At 44.5% G+C, this 16646-nt stretch overlaps 2 protein-coding genes across 2 annotated transcripts in view; both read right to left on the bottom strand.

The window, feature by feature from the left end:
- BDH2 (3-hydroxybutyrate dehydrogenase 2) overlaps positions 1–8019 on the bottom strand; it is a 29740-nt gene extending 21721 nt beyond the window's left edge. The window contains exons 1-4 of the mRNA XM_054723079.1: positions 7974–8019; positions 4202–4281; positions 3231–3309; positions 1184–1280 (exon numbers count right to left, since the gene is read on the bottom strand). Of these exons, the coding sequence (XP_054579054.1) occupies positions 1184–1280; positions 3231–3309; positions 4202–4273 (248 nt within the window). The 5' untranslated portion in view covers positions 4274–4281; positions 7974–8019. The remainder of the gene's footprint in view (positions 1–1183; positions 1281–3230; positions 3310–4201; positions 4282–7973) is intronic.
- Positions 8020–13854: 5835 nt separating this feature from the next.
- CENPE (centromere protein E) overlaps positions 13855–16646 on the bottom strand; it is a 73259-nt gene continuing 70467 nt past the window's right edge. The window contains exon 45 of the mRNA XM_054721818.1: positions 13855–14179. Within this exon, the coding sequence (XP_054577793.1) occupies positions 14085–14179 (95 nt within the window). The 3' untranslated portion in view covers positions 13855–14084. The remainder of the gene's footprint in view (positions 14180–16646) is intronic.

Here is a 16646-nt window from a genome sequence, read left to right as displayed (position 1 = left end):
ATTAGATAGGAAGGTTCTAGGATTATTCTATCAAACTAGTGATACAAATTTGACACTACATAAAAGTAAAATTTCAGAATGTATCAAGTTTCTGTGTAAGTCTCAATTGTATTCACTGCTACTATCACATCTGAGAGAGGACAGTGCTAGAAGTCACTGCATCGACATGTAGCTGCTCCAATTCCAGTTTCATCATTCACGTGTGGTTTGGCAAGTTTGGGACCACCCTAACAAGTTTCATGAATTCCTTCTGTGCTTCATACAAAGGTACAATAGGAAACTTCTTTCCCTGGGATTCATTGTCCCAGTAAGAACCACTGAGCTTGGGATAGTATAAAGGACTTGCTAGAATGCTATGTCAAAAAATTGGGAATGCCTGCATTTCAATACACTGAGTACTTGACTTCTAATAACATACTTAGTTTTAAAGATGCTCTACTGGAGAACACTTTTTCATTTTATTTTATCAATCCTAGTGGGACATCAGTGACAAGTCCATTGGTGTGAGCCTATCACCAGCCTTAAGAAGGTCAATACCTTTCGATTAGTACCAGTTGTCTTGAATAGACCTTAATTGCCTTTAGGCCCAAACCCACCTTAACGCCTACAGCTGTCTTACTTGCAATAAAAATTCTGTCCAAAATCAGGTCGTATTTTCAAGGACTATATTATGGCTCATTATAAATAATTTGGCCATATTATTAAAATTCTTTCAATAAAAGTCATAGTCCCAATTTCAATGTCAAACAGTTCCTTATGTGCACGTGTCACCAATGATTCATTTGCCTCTCAGCATAACCATTATTGCTTGTCTCATTTTCTGTTCTTATATGTGTATTTCTAGTATCACATGATCTCACTCATCTATGGGAAATAATGAACAACATAAACCGATGAACAAAAACAGACCAGGAGAAAGGGAGGCATCGATCAGACTGTCAAACCTCAGAGGGAAGGTAGGGGAGGGTGGGGGAAAGGGGGTGAGATCAACCAAAGAACTTGTGTGCATGCATATAAGCCTAACTAGTGGTCACAGACAACAGGGGGGTGGGGGCATGCGTGGGGAGGGGTTTGGGATGGGAATTGGGGGATAAGGACAAATATGTGATACCTTAATCAATAAAGAAATTTCAAAAAAAGTAAGTTTCTGTAAGAAGAGCGAAATCAAAAAGTTCTGAATTACCCAGCAACATTAAAGAGAACGTCAACTCTCTCGACTTCATTGGCAAACTGATCAATTTGTTTCTTCTTTGTGACATCAAGGACCCGTGTTTGAATACCTGAAAAATAAAACAGAAGACACCATTTCTCTATACCCATAAAAAATACCTAGCCTCGGAGATTCAGCTGTTTGGAAGTGTGAAGACTGCAGTATCTGCCCAACCATCATAGGATTGTTGATCATTAGAAGGGTCTTAAGGATCTCATTAGTAAAAATCTTCAAGTCCTTCCCAACTGGTCCTCCCAATAACACACTTCCCTGGCTCTTTTCCTGTCTCGCCATTCTCTGAATTGATTAATAAAGGTGTTTGCTGAGCAACGACTTACAGTGAAGTATAAACGATCTACGTCAGATGCTTCTCAGTAAGCAAGCAGTAATAACTGAACGTCGGCTATGTTAGCCCCTGCTTTCCCCCAGTGGCTGAGTCCTTACAATAGAAATTCTGAATCGTGTGTGTGCGTGTGTATGGGGAGGGGGAGGCAGGGAGGAAGGGCAGGGTTGTGGAAAAGACTGTTTCTATTTGTGAGCTTCATTTTTATGTCAATTCCATTATTTATTGAAATGACTTTGTTGGTCAAAGGTATCATGACTTATTTCTGGCCTAAACTGTAAGAAGAAATGAGAGGCCAGAGAAAGGATCTGGCCTTGAAAGAGCAGGTGTGGGGTCTGTACTAGTTACTAGAGAAATCCAAACGTTCTCTTAAGGAAAGCAGCACTCATTATTGGTATTTTTTTTAAAAACAATATATGGGTTATTTTGTTATTCTCTTTTGGATATAGGAAATAAAACATGAACAAACAAAGAAAGGGAAAGATGGAATTGAGTTTCAGGAAGACTCCTTTCCCCTTTGTACTTTCCCTGCACAACAGCTCTACTTTGAGCTGTTGGAATGATACTTCAACATCGTCTAATTCAGTTAAATAATTCAATGACCTAATTTGTGTTTGATCACATAACCTGTTCTGTTTTGATTTCTTTCAATTTTCTGTTCTGATTCCTTTCAGAATAACTCTAACTGAAGTTCTCTGATGTTGGGGTGCAGTAAGGGCTGATATACACATAAATAATTTGGGTAATCTCTTTGGGTTCTGATCATGACCCGTGATTTTAGGGCTGAGCTGTCTCCCATATGGAAGCCACTAGCTAGATGTGGCTATTGAGCACTTGAAAGGCAGCTAATCTGAACTGAAATGTGCTGTCAGTGTAAAACACACATGGATTTCAAAGATTTAGTATTAAAAAAAGAATATAAAAATAATTCATTAATAATTTTTGATTATGTTAAATTATATTTTAGCTATATTGAGTTAAACAAAATAGATTATTAAATGAACTTTCAACTGTTTCATTTTAATTTTTTAAATGCAGCCACTAGAAACTTAAAACAACACCTGAGCCCTGACCGGTTTGGCTCAGTGGAGAGAGCATCGGCCTGCGGACTCAAAGGTCCGAGGTTTGATTCCAGTCGAGGGCATGTACCTTGGTTGCGGGCACATCCCCAGTAGGGGGTGTCCAGGAGGCAGTCTCTCTCTCATCAATGTTTCTAACTCTCTCTTCCTCTCCCTTCCTCTCTGTAAAAAAAATCAATAAAATATACTTAAAAACAAAACAAAACAAAACAAAAAACAATAACACCTGTGGCTCACGTTCGGTTGCTATGGGGCAGCACTGCCACTGGAAAAGGAGGGCCCAGAAGAGAAGCGTTGTCATAAAAAGCTAACAGCTGTTCCACTTGCACTCAGGATTTTCTTGTTAGGTCCTGAATCCTTCAACATGTTGGATACATAAACAATTTTAAGTCTGTATCTAAAATTCTGTGTATACATTTAAGTGTGCAGATTTTTGTCTGTAGGTTCACAGAATGTAACTTTGATTGTCAGAGAGTCAGGCTCCAAAAAGGAGGCCAGTGGAGCTGCGGCCAAGGCATTATCTTTCAGCACCTGAGCACGGCTGCTTTCTAATCCCTGTAGACGCCGGATCCCAGGCTCCGGCGGCAGGGTTGCTTACCTGGGTACTTTTCCAGTTCCTGCAGCTTGGACTCATTGACATCTGTGGCTATGACTTTGGCACCTTCTCTTGCAAAAGCCTGGGAGACACAATACACAAATAGATGCTTTGTGTACTTGCTTAAATTGCTCTCATGAATGAAAAGTCATTAAGCCTTTTCTCCTTTAACTTATTTTCATGGTCTCCCCCCTTCCCTATAAAATAGGTGGAATATCAAACTAACTAGTCTCACCTCACCCTTCCCATTGTTATTTTTTATCATTAACTAGGACAACTGGACATACATTGTGCTTGTCGTCTGACTTTGTCCCCTTGAGTAATACAAAATAAATCAGTGTTTAAAAAAACAAACCCCACTAGGATTCAGTTATTAACACCTCTCAAAATATTATTCAGTGATTTGATAGTCTGTATTCCATTTCTGAGCATGTTCTTACTATATTCAATTTCTTATTATGTTCCAAATAATAAGAGAAAAATGGGTTATTTCAACACTTTCCTCTCCAAAGCATACACCACTGTTTTCATAAATGTCAAACCACACTCTGCCATTATACTTAAAGTCCATGATTAGCTCAGGAGTAGGATATAGTGTGGGAGGTTTGATATAAATGAGAAGGTGGAGGTGACCTGACAGTTTGAACTCTGGTGTCCTTTATCTGAAACAACATGATTTCAGAAAGCTATGCACTCCCGTAGGGCCCGGGTGCAAAGAAACCGAGGTGGAGAAGTAAGTTTCTCAGAATCACAGGTTATCTGTAATGTCACATAGCAAACTTATGAGGTAGTCATTCCCTCATCTGACTGGGGTCAGAAGTAGCAACTTTTCTTTTTGTAACTTTAGACAACAGAAGCACAAACATAAAAAAAAAAAGAAAGAAAGTAGAGCAGAAGTAGCTAAGCATGGAATCTGTCCACATAATTCAGTACTTCAATGGTTAGTAAGCAAACAGCAAGAGACGGTAACTTACGATGGCGGCTGCCCGGCCGATCCCCTGAGCAGCTGCTGTCAGAATGATGACTTTCTTATCCAGTCGACCCATAATGGAACCTGTGGTGGAATCTAAAGTCAAGTTCATGTACTGGTGGCCTAGTGGTCAGTTACCTGGGTCTTGGTCAGTTACTGGGGTCCAGCCCTGTGCCAGCAGCAACATCTAGAACGAATGGCTCAATGTGCACCATTAAGAATTCGAAGACAGCACCTCCGTACCAAGAGCCCATCATCTGAATGCTTATTACTCTACTAGAGGCCCAGTGCATGAAATTCATGCATGAGGGGGGTGACCCTCAGCCCAGCCTGCACCCTCTCCAATCTGGGACCTGTTGAGGGATGTCCAACTGCCCTGGTAGGATCGGGCCTAAACGGGCAGTCAGACATCCTTATCACAATCCAGGACTACTGGCTCCCAACTGCTCACCTGCCTGCCTTCCTGATTGCCCCTAACTGCTTCTGCCTGCCAACCTGATCACCCCCTAACCACTCCCCTGCCAGCCTGATTGATGCCTAACTGCCCTCCCCTGCTGGCCTGGTCACCCCTAACTGCCCTCCCCTGCCAGCCTGGTCACCTCCAACTGCCCTCCCCTGCCGAACCGGTCACCCCTAACTGCCATCCCCTGCCAGCCTCATTGCCCCTAACTGCTCTACCCTGCTGGTCTGGTCCCCCCCCCCAACTGCCCTCCCCTGCAGGCCTGGTCCCCCCTAACTGCCCTCCCTTGCAGGCCTGGTCGCCCCCCCCCCCCAGCTGCCCTCCCCTGCAGGCCTGGTCCCCCCCAACTGCTCTCCCCTGCAGGCCTGGGTCCCCTCCAACTGTCCTTCCCTGCAGGCCATGTCGCCCCCAACTTCCCTCCTCTGCCAGCCTGGTCACCCCTAACTGCCCTCCCCTGCAGGCTTGACTGCCCCCAACTGCCCTCCTTTGCAGGCCTGTTCCTTCCCAACTGCCCTCCCCTGCTGGCTTGATCGCCCACAACTGCCCTCCCTTGCAGACCTGGTCCCTCCAAACTGCCCTCCCCTGCTGGCCATATTGTGGCAGCCATCTTGTGTGTTGGAGTGACAGTCAATTTGCATATTACTCTTTTATTAGATAGGATACCTAGCTATGTATATCAAACATGTTTAGCATAACCCACTGAAGTGCTAAATGAGGCAGCCATTGGACTTGCACCTACCTTTCATTTCTTCAGTACCTGGAGAAGAGGGCTCTGATGGGACCCAGCAGGAGTGGAGTCCTTCCCTTCACTACTGCCCACCCTCTCCCTGCCCCTGCACACGCTGCGGCAGCATCCTATGTGCCCTCACTACTCAGGCTGCTCCTTGCTTTCTCTCCTGGAAACTCTGGTCAGGGTTTGCACATCAATCACTTGAGGTTTTTCCTTGTCCCGTTGGCCTCAGAGACTCATTGAACATAAGAGCTAGAAGATCAAATCTTGTCCAGTACCCTCATTTTACAGACGAGGAACCTGACCGGGCCTGCTCAAGGTCAAGGAGCTGGTCAATAGCAGAGCCAGCACTAACCTCAGGCCTCCTGACTCTCTTGCTATGTGGGCATTCCACCCACAATGCTGCTGGTCCTCTTTTAAAGTTTAAGCATGCAGCCGTGACACTTTAACAGACACTCAGTAATGTTTAAGCGGAGGACTGAGAAATTCTGACATAGGGGAAATAGGATGTGCATGAGCTATTTGGCCAGTGCTTGCACTGCAGATCTTACGAGAGAGCAGTGGCTAGGGATGAGGTTGGGGTGGTTCAGAGTCAGATGCTAATTAAATGAGGCGGTCTTCAAGGAACCCCGTTCTTTCTCTTACCCTGCCGTCTTTAATGTGTGCCTCTGACCTCACCCCAGGTCACAGAATGGCTACGATCCAAGGCATCATATAGGCATTCCAGGCAGAAACAAACAAACAAAAAGGTGGTGGTGGTGGTGGTGGTGGTTGTGAATGAGGTGGGTGTTGAGTGAACCAATTTAAGTAGCACATGAACAACCAACTGAAACACTCACTCGATTACCTGCCTGATCAAGCACAGGTAGCTAGCTAGTCTTGCCTAGAGGGCTCACATGACCTATCCCTTTCTTCTTGAACTTATCTTGTCCTCTTCAGCCCTGCTTGACTTCAGGCTGCCCTCAATGGGCACTTCCACTTCAAGCCTCCAGCCTTTGTCCAAGCTCAACGGAATGAGGGGCTGGTTGCTCCTGTGGGCCACGGGCACGGACATGATCAGACATGTATTTTAGAAAGATCCCCATGGAGGACGGAAGGTGGCAGCGAGACGGGGTGGGCGATGAGACCCAGCTGGCCACCAACGCACTCGCTGCAAGGAGATCCTGTGCTTTGCCCAGTGTTTCCAAACGATGAATTCAAACCCAGGCGGGATTGCAGGGAAGACCTGGTTCATGTTTTTCTTCTCTTGGTTCTCCCACGCACCCGGCAGACCCCATGCGGAGCCAGGCCCTGCGCCGTCTGGCCCGGACCCCAGTAACGGACCACTAGGCCACCTGCGCCATGAAACCCCCGCTGAGTTGGTGTTGAAGCCACCTTCCCGTGGGCCAGTGTCCGCGGGTGGTGCAGGCACCGCGGCAGACCCGCTTCTAGAAGACACGATGCTCCTCCCACTGGCCTGGCGGACCCTCGTGCAGAGCATCTGCGGGCTCCCACCCAGCCCGGCATCTCGCCCCCTCCCGCGGCGGGCGGACTTCGCGGTGTCTGCCGGCTCTTCCCGCCTTACCCAGTTCCCTCCTTGTAGTCTCTCTCGTCACCGTCTCCCCTAGTAAAACCCAGGCCTGTTGGACTCTCTGGGAGTCCGCTCCTCCAGGGGCCAGACTAAGGACGCCTGGGAAGAACTGGCTTCAGGGACCAGCGGGCGACGTCCCAGGTGTTCCCCAATTAAGCCCACCTGTGTGATGCGGGGGCGAAGCTGGGCTTTTAGGGAGCCTGACCTCGTCTGATGCAATCAATGCTTCTGCACTCTTGTTTTTTTTTTTTTTAATTACAGAAGTGATAATTTTCACTTTAAACACGAAAAGAGTTAAGGGCTATATTCAATGTATACTTCAGAAAGGAAGAGAGTCCAACAATCTGCTCCCTCCTCCAATCCTGAGCAGGTGTGTTACAGAGCTGTTAGCTCACACTCTTGGCGTTAGTGACTGACACGCGGCACTGCGCTGGCACAGCCAAAGGTTCCCCTGCGACACGTGAGAAGCAGGGGCTGAAGCACAGAGCAGCCCTTCCCCTCCTGAGAGCCGGCCCCTCGCTGCCCGCCCTGCCTTTCTGGGGCCAGATTTTGGATCCAAAGGCTTACTATTAGACACTCCTGCACTATGAAACCAAAACGAATTTATTAAGGAAAATGAGTGCAAACATGGCCTGAAATGGTGAAACGAGGCAACTTTCAATACATCCAACGTGAGAACCACACATGATGTCTTGCTTACTCTAAATATTGGAATCAAAATGTTAATTTTCGACGAGCACAGACACAAACAGAGCATTTTGACGAATTCTATCTCCATGAGCCAGGAAGAAAAATGTTCACGTTAGACAATGTAAAATCCTCTTTTCTTTGGTTATTTCGAAAAACTTACTAAAATACCAGAGTTTCAAACTCGCTAAAAACCCACCCTTATCCTGATCTAACTGCTAAAATTAATCCTGAAATAGGTAATGTGCAGAAAAAAAGCAGCATCTAAAAGTTCCATCTCCCCCTTTCCCACTCCAAAGTTTCTTTTAAAATACATTGGGGAATCTTACTTTAGAGCAGCAAATGGATGGCGTCCTCCCGATCACTCAGCCAGCAATTAACTTGAGAACTTTGTGCAGAAGCAAGTCAGGCGCTTAACAGTGCATGCTGGGATTTGTAGTTCAGATCCCTTCCGTTTTTAAGAGGATTCTCACGTTCATACTATATATGTGTACGTGCTGCCTCCTAGTGGAGCTCGGTGGGAACTGTTAAATCCAAATAGATGAAAAGTGGAAAGCATTTTACAGCTTGCTTAGGATGTGGAAATCATTTTCTTCACTTTAAGTTTAATCTCTCTAAGTCCTTGTCGTTTGTTTGCACCTACTATGTGCTGCTCTGAGGTTCTCAAGATTGAATAAGCCAGGCCCCGGACAGTGTGCACAGTGGTTAGAGCCTCGGCCCAATCTCCAATGGGTCTTGGGTTCAATTCCCAGTCAAGAGTAGCAGATCGGTTGCAGGTTCCATCCACAGTCGGGTCAGGGCTTATGTGGGAGGCAACCAATCGATGTGTCTCTCTCACATTGATATTTCTCTCACCCTTCTCACTATCTAAAAATCAATGGAAAAAATATCCTCGGTGAGGATTAACAAAAATATTGAGCCAGAAATTGCCTGTGGAAGACAGCAGCAACAAAATAGAAGGAACCCAGGTCATTGAAGATGCTGGAGCCTTCCTTCCTGGCCTTCAACCTAGTAGATTGTTTATCCTATCTAATAATAGACAAATATGCAAATTGACCATACCTCCGACACACCTGCAAGCCACGCCCACCATCCAATCAAAGCAAGTATGCAAATTAACCCAAACCAAGATGGCTACAGCCACAGAGAGCAAGGTTTTCTAGGTAATAGAGGAAGCCAAGCTTTCTGCCTGTCCTGGCCAGGCCTAAGCCTCCACTCAAGCTACAAAGTTTCAATTATAGAAGGTAAACAAATTCAAACAAATGGCGGCAGAATGGAGCTTGAGAGAGCAGGCCAGGGTTGCTGCCAGCAACAGGGGAAGCAAAGCTTTCCGAACACCCTGGCCAGGCCCACCCGCTTAAGGCAACAAAGTTCCAATTATAACCCAAACACAAATGGCTACAGGCCTCAGAGGGAGCCCCAGGCTTGGCTCTGCTCCAGGCTACAAAGTTTCAATTGTCGAAGGAAAATAAATTCCAGATACCAGGAACTCTGCTTGGGTTGCCAGGGGGCGTGGCCGGCCTGCAAACCACCACAGGCCCCTCGCTCAGGCCACCCCACACCCTAAGGGAACCCCCACCTGATCCAGGACACCCTTCAGGGCAAACCAGCTGGCCCCCACCCCTGTACCAGGCCTCTATCCAATAAAAGAGTAATCTGCAGATTGATCATCACTGAAACACACAATATAGCTGCCCCCATGTGAACATAAGATGGCCACCACAAGATGGCCAGCAGGAGAGGGCAGTTGGGAGGCACCCGGCCTGCAAAGGAGGGCAGTTGAGAGGGACCAAGCCTGCAAGGGAGGGCAGTTGGAGGTGATCAACCCTGCAGGAGAGGGCAGTTAGGGGTGACCAGGTCGGCAGAGGAAGGAAGTTGGGGGCAAACAGGCTGGCAGCAGACTGGTTAGAGGATGATCAGGCTGGCAGGCAGAAGTGGTTAGGGGCAATCAGGAAGGCAGGCAGGCAAGCAGTTGGGAGCCAGCAGTCCTGGAGGAGTCCCATATTGGCGAGGGTACAGGCTGGGCGAGGGACAACACCACTCCGTGCATGAATTTCGTGCACCGGGCCTCTAGTATATATATATTTATGTAAATAATTGATTTCAGAGGAAGGGAGAGGGAGAGAGAAATATAAACATCAATGATGAGAGAAAATCATTGATCGGCTGCCTTCTGCACACCCCACATTGGGGATCGAGTCCACAACTCGGGCATGTGCCCTTACTGGGAATCAAACCCATGCTGGCCGGGCCCTAGCAGATTGTTTTGAGGGAGGGAAATAAAAATTGTCTAGTGGTTAAGGTATAGTGGTGGTTATCCTGTCATGCTCAGTTTATTCTAATCACTAATACGTGTTTAGTGGCAGAAGGCAGCCATCCTGACTACAGTGAGGGAGGAGGGTTGGGGATCTTCAGTAGAAGTACACGTTGGGTGAGAAAAAATTAAGTGTGGCAGAGGAGAACAGATATCAGATCAAAAAGAAGGGGCTAGGTCATGTGGGCCCTCTATGCTAGGCTTAATAACTCGATTTTATCTAGCATGTAATTGTGCAGAATGATTGTGTAGGTTATTTGTGCATGTAATATAGAAAGAAATTCGCTTATTTAACACTCACCCAACTCACTTTTCCATGCCTGTATCTTTCTAAAGGCCAGAAAGCAAAACTCTCAATTCCTGCTAGAGTTGGCTGGCCAATGGAATGTAGTCTGGAATTTCTGAGGGCTTCTCTCTTAGAAAGGTGAGGCTTCTCTGAAAGGCTTTTGACTTTTGCTCCCTGCCCCCCCCCCGCCCCCCCTCTTCTCCTAGAATGCAGCTATGATGCCTTGGGACACAGCAGCCACTTTGTGACTTGGTGTGAGGCCAGGGGCACACGTTAAAGACAGCAAGGTAAGAAAAGGGACCTGGTTCCTTTGAAGACAGCCTCAAGATAGGAGCCCTAGACTAACTCCTCTGGAGTTTCCATGTGAGAAAGATAAACTTCTTTAGATTCCTTTTTCCTTTAGGTTTTTTGCTCTTGGAGCTAAGTGTGTTCACAACAGTTATAGTGGTTGAGAACACTGTGGAGTCAGGAAGATGAAGGTAGGTTCCTATCTCTTCCTCAGTAGTTAAGTCACTTAGCTCCCAAACCTGCTTTCTCATCTGTGAAATGAAGGCAACTATAGCACCTACCTCAGGGAAGGACTTAGCACAGTGGTTCTCAACCTTCCTAATGCCGCGACCCTTTAATACAGTTCCTCATGTTGTGGTGACCCCCAACCATAAGATTATTTTTGTTGCTACTTCATAACTGTCATTTTGCCACTGTTATGAATTGCAAGGTAAATATCTGTGTTTTCCGATGGTCTTAGGCTCTACAGCAGCGGTTCTCAACAGATATTTACATGACAATTCATAACAGTAGCAAAATAAGTAGCAACGAAAATAATTTTATGGTTGGGGGTCACCACAACATGAGGAACTGTAAGGGTCGCGGCATTAGAAAGGTTGAGAACAACTGAATGTAAAACCACCAGCACAAAGTGTTCTATTTGAACTTAATGTCATTGTTAGAAATTAAATAATGGATAGCAAAAATTGTCCTTTAAATTTTTTTTAAAACCCTAGCCTAGTTTCTGCATGCGCCCACATGTGGTCTTTGCTAAAACTGTACCTCATTATCCCACTGTAGTTCCTAATGTTGGGTCTAGTGATCTGCAACCACGTAGAGCTGTGCTCCTTGCTTTAATGGTGCATTTTCTTTGATTTATGAGGATTTTGGAATAGATTTTTTTATGAGTATGAAAATTCTCTAATCAAGGCCAACTCCAACACTTTTTTAAAAAGGTTCACGTGAGGATGTTTTCTATTGATTTTAGACGAGAGAAACATCAATGTGAGAAACATCGACTGGTTGCCTCCTGTATATGCCCCGAACCCACAACTTAGGTATATGCCCTGACTGGGAATCAAACCCCCAACCTTTTTGTGTACAGGACGATACTCCAACCAAGCCACCTGCCAGAGCTCCAACACTTTTTTTGTTAATCCTAACACGAGGGTATTTTTTCCATTGATTTTTAGAGAGTGGAGGGGAGGGAGAGAAACATTGACATAGGGAGACACATTGATTGATTGCTTCCCGCTCAGGCCCTGACTGGGGCCAGGGATTGAACCTGCAACCCAGGTACATGCCCTTGACCAGGAATCAAACCTGTGATTCTTCAGGGTGTAGGTGGACACTGTAACCACTGAGCAACACCAGCCAGGGTTCAAAGTAAGTTTTAAAGAAGCTCCATGATCTACATGAAAACACAGACAACTAAATGAAACCATGCAAATAAAACATGAACAAAATAAGAATATTAACAAAGAGATAGAAACTACAAAAAAAGAACCAAACAGAAATTCTGGAGCGGAGGAGACTGAAAAATACACTAGAGGGGCTCAACAGCAGAAGAATCAACAAAGTTGAAGACAGGACATTGGAAGTTATCCAGTCAGAGAAGCAAAAAAGAAAAAAAGTGAAGAGCCTAAGGTACTTATGAGACATCAGCAAGTGGACCAATAAATACATGCACAATGGTACTGCCAGAAGATAATGGTGAAAAACTCCCCAAATCTGAGGAAGGCAATGGACATCCAAATTCAAGAGTCTGGATACCTGATGACTGATAATATTTTTAATGGCCTCAAGCTAGTTTTATTACCCAGGTGTACTTACCTACTAATTTGCATTATTTTTATTCAGTAGAGGAGCAGATAATGCAAAGAATCAAATCTGCAGCTCTGTTATAGTGTCTTGTTTGGGTAAGTGTGGAAAGGAGAAACTACACTCCCAAGGTACAGACCTGGGGGAGAGGAGAGGATTTTAGGGACAATTTCTCCTTAGCCCTAGAAATTGCTATGATAGTATGTTAAGGAAAAATATGCAATACATTGACTAAAAACGACAGCTATAATGTACTTCATAATTTCTTTCCTGGAAACGAATCTTACCAAAAAAGTCAAGAATGACTAACTCCGTTCTGAACTTCATGTAACTTGTTTTGTGCCTTTCCAGTCATTGTGATACAAAATATCGATACTCTCTGAAATCATAGTCCTTGACCTCTTAGAGCAGTGGTCGGCAAACTCATTAGGCAACAGAGCCAAATATCAACAGTACAATGATTGAAATTTCTTTTGAGAGCCAAATTTTTAAACTTAAACTTCTAACGCCACTTCTTCAAAATAGACTCGCTCAGGCTGTGGTATTTTGTGGAAGAGCCACACTCAAGGGGCCAAAGAGCCGCATGTTTGCCGACCACTGTCTTAAAGAGTCATAGCGCCCTTTGAGATGATGATAAAAGTATAAACCCAAGTATCTTAGGAAAATGAGCCCACACACAAGCTAACCATTTTCCAGGTTATACAGACTGCATGAAGCTCATTCACAGATGCTTTGAATACGTGGGGTCTCAGGGTTAGAACACTGTATTTAGATAGAAACTCTGGGGCCGTTGCCTCATGTCTAAAATAAAGGGTAGAATGACATAGGAATCCTTTCACCTGGGAGTAAAGAGCAATCGAGTACATATTTCAGGAACAAACCAACCAATTTAGAGTTCTTATGTTGGAAATGGGGTGGGTGGGTAACAGAAAAGAAGTTTTGTAGTTACTACAGTAAAAAGATTAAGACTAGAAAATAAAAAAGGTCATAGCATCTACTATCCCATAGCAATTTAAATCCAGAAAGCATGTGCATATTTTTTTCCTAGCAATTACATCATTTAAAAATATTTTTATTATTGATAGTATTCCAGATGACCCCCATCCTCCCCTCCTTTACCCTCCCCGGCCAGCCCCTCCCCATCCAGGCCTTCACATCCCTATTGCCAGTGTCCATGGGATATCAGTTCTTTGGTGTATCTCTTCCTCCCCCTGTCCCCCCACCGAGGCATGTCAGTCTGTTCCGTGCCTCCATGCTTCCAATCTTATTTTGTTGGTCGATTCATTTTGTTCATTTAGCAAAATTCTAAATGTTAACAAACAAGACAGGAGAACCAAGATATCCTGAGTATTCCACTAGGAAACCATTAATTAATATGATAGGAGTTGGATTCAGTACTAATTAAATACTGACTGAATGTTCAAGGTACTAAACAAAGAATTTATAACTTTGTTAAGTTCCATTGGATAATGTTACAGTAATAAAAATGGACACAATTTAGATGAAAAGTTTCCTTCAATAACTTTATTCTTTAATAATATAAATAAATAAGACAGTTCCACTTCTTAGTATGACATTCACGCCGATGACATTGTTATCACCGAAATGCCTTAATCTCCTGTTCCTTCACCTTTCAATCTAGTGGCAAAACGAAAACGGAATTGAAATTAAGTTGGACTGTGACATAATTGCCAGGCGCAGACACACGAAGAGCGAGCCGAGGAACGCGGGCCCCGGAAAGGTGACGGGCGACTACTGCATCTTGCACTCGGGCAGCTCCTTTTCTGAGAAGCCCTGACAATCAGCTGGCTGAGGAGCCACGTTCTCCCCTCCAGCAGATGGCTCTTCTGAGGAAAGAAAATAAAAATTAGAAGCAGTCTTACTTAAAAAATACACAAAACTCAAATACAACTGGAAATGCAAAGGATGTTAAGACAGTGGAGATATGAAAAATGAAACATGGCAACATGATCATTAACATCCTCATGTCCGGTCATTAAAAAAGGTCTATTTCACTTCATCAGAGACAGAGAAGTTTATTCTCCATTTTTTTTTTCATACACTGAATTGTGAGAAAAACCATGCTGTACATAAAACCAAGGAGTGATAGTCTTATTTGATTTCATAAATTTGAGATAAAAAGTGAATCAAACATGGATTAAGTTTGATTTTCTTTTGTCCTATATTTAGAAAAAAATGGTGTGCTAAAATAGCAGTGGAGAGAATATTTAGACATCTTTGGAAAACTCTGAGCCTTTAAAAGCACTTCAGCTGCATCCATTTGTTTATGAACTGTATACAGTACAGCTGACCCTTGAACAACAGGTTTGAACTGCACAGGAAAACTTTTATGTGGATTTAAAAAAAAAGTTTTTATTGATTTTTGAGAAAGGGAGAAGGGTAGAAACACCGATGAGAGATGAGAGAGAACATCACTGACTGGCTGCCTCCTGTACGCCCCCTGCTGGGGATCGAGCCCCCAACCTGGCACTGAGCCTCACTGGCTGGGCTGCATGTGGATTTTTTCGGTGAATAACTCTAATTTATTTTCTCTTCTTTATGAGTTTATTAACATTTCATTTTTTTCTAGCTTACTTTATTGTAAGAATACAGTATATAATACATATAACATACAAAACAGGTGATAACTGACTATGTTATCAGTAAGACTTCCAGTTAACACTAGGCTATTAGTAGCTGTTTCTACAGGAGTCAAAAGTTACTTGGATTTTCGAATGTGCAGGGCGTCAGCACTCCTAAACGCCCCCGTTGTTCAAGGGTCGACTGTAAATCTAGCATAACTGCTCTGCCAGTCATCTCAAGTTCCTGAGATAACTTAGATTCCCTTTTATAAAACTGACAACATTTTTTAGACTGTTATTTTACTAATTTAAGCTGGGACTCTGTCTTAATTCTGAATTGGTCAGTTTTTTTTTGATTTGTATATTCCTCCAGCCTCCTCTTTTGTTAATTTCACTGAAAAATAGTACCAGAGATCTGTATATTGATAAATAGGCTGAAGCAGCTTTATTTGTGGTTGGATTAATTCCTATTATGCTTGTGCTTCAGGCACTGTCAGATAAAGAGAGAAAGGTGGTTATAAAAATCTGTTTTTCCAAACTTCTAAAATAGTGTGTATGTATACAGCAAAAGTTCCATGTAAGTGTTAGCTAATGGAAGGTCCTTAAATGGTTGTTAAATACTATTCCATGAAGTGAATAGTTAAAAATTCCGAATTGCTTTGTGTCTTATAACACTCCCAAGAGCATGTTCAGGCTGATGACAGAATTTTGATGTGTGCTTGATGAGAACAGGCTTCTTAGAACAGGTAAGCTTCTTCACCACAAAGCAGAGCTCTCAGAAACCCTGACAACCTTTAGTCAGGGCTTTCCGATGACCTGGCAGGTGTACAGTTTCGTTGCTTTACACGTCTACAGCTGTGTAATAGGGTATTTCAGACAGGCAGACACTGTCACACAGGGCTCAGGCCACGCACACGTGGGCACGCTGAATGCCACGTGGTGAGAAAGACTGCCAGCAACACATTGCAGAGCTTCCCTTCAATGACCCACCTGGTGCAGCACCCTGCAGAGCTGGGCGTGAGCCTCGACACTGCTCACTCCCTCCGGCCAGGCCCCCGCTCTGCTGACTTTACTTCCTGACTCCCATCTGCCTACTTCTCCACCGCGGGTGCGCCTGCCCACGCCCACACTACCGTCACTCTTGCTGAGGCAGCTGTCAGAGTCTCGCTCTTATTCTTTGCTCGTTACCTCACAGCAGAGGTAATGTTTTCAAAATGTGTAACTCATTATGTTGCCTGCCATTATTAAAAATCTTTCCAAGGCTTTCTTTACATGCTTTCAGGAAGGAGTAAAACCTCTCTGTGCGGTTTAAACAGCCCCACAGCTTGGCTCTTCTCTCTCCCGCTTCCCTGACTTCATCCCCACGGGCCAGTGCTCACTGTGCTCTGGCCACCAGTGTCTTTCCAACCTTCCCTGTTGTGGTCCCTCCTACTGACAGGGGGACCCATAATCTGATAGAGCGCCTGAATTAATCTGAAAAGTCATCACATTATTTTAAATCTTAGAACACGTATATTTATGTGAATAGGGTGTTACGTTTTTCTTCAAGTTTCCTTTCCAAGGCCTGTGCGAAGCGATTGAGGAGGCGACTCAGCTATGAATCCAGCAAGCGGAAGCAGTAAGTGTGGTCAGACCGAGGAGTCAAAACATCATCTCATCGCCTGATGTCTATAATAGCTGACGTCTGGGACCCCCAGGGCGCTGGTAGCACCCTAGCCCCTTCCCCTATGTA

Source organism: Eptesicus fuscus, chromosome 2, assembly GCF_027574615.1.
Source record: "Eptesicus fuscus isolate TK198812 chromosome 2, DD_ASM_mEF_20220401, whole genome shotgun sequence".
Classification (NCBI taxonomy): domain Eukaryota; kingdom Metazoa; phylum Chordata; class Mammalia; order Chiroptera; family Vespertilionidae; genus Eptesicus; species Eptesicus fuscus.
Note: the sequence above shows the minus strand (reverse complement) of the source record. Positions and strands in the feature narration are given on the sequence as shown.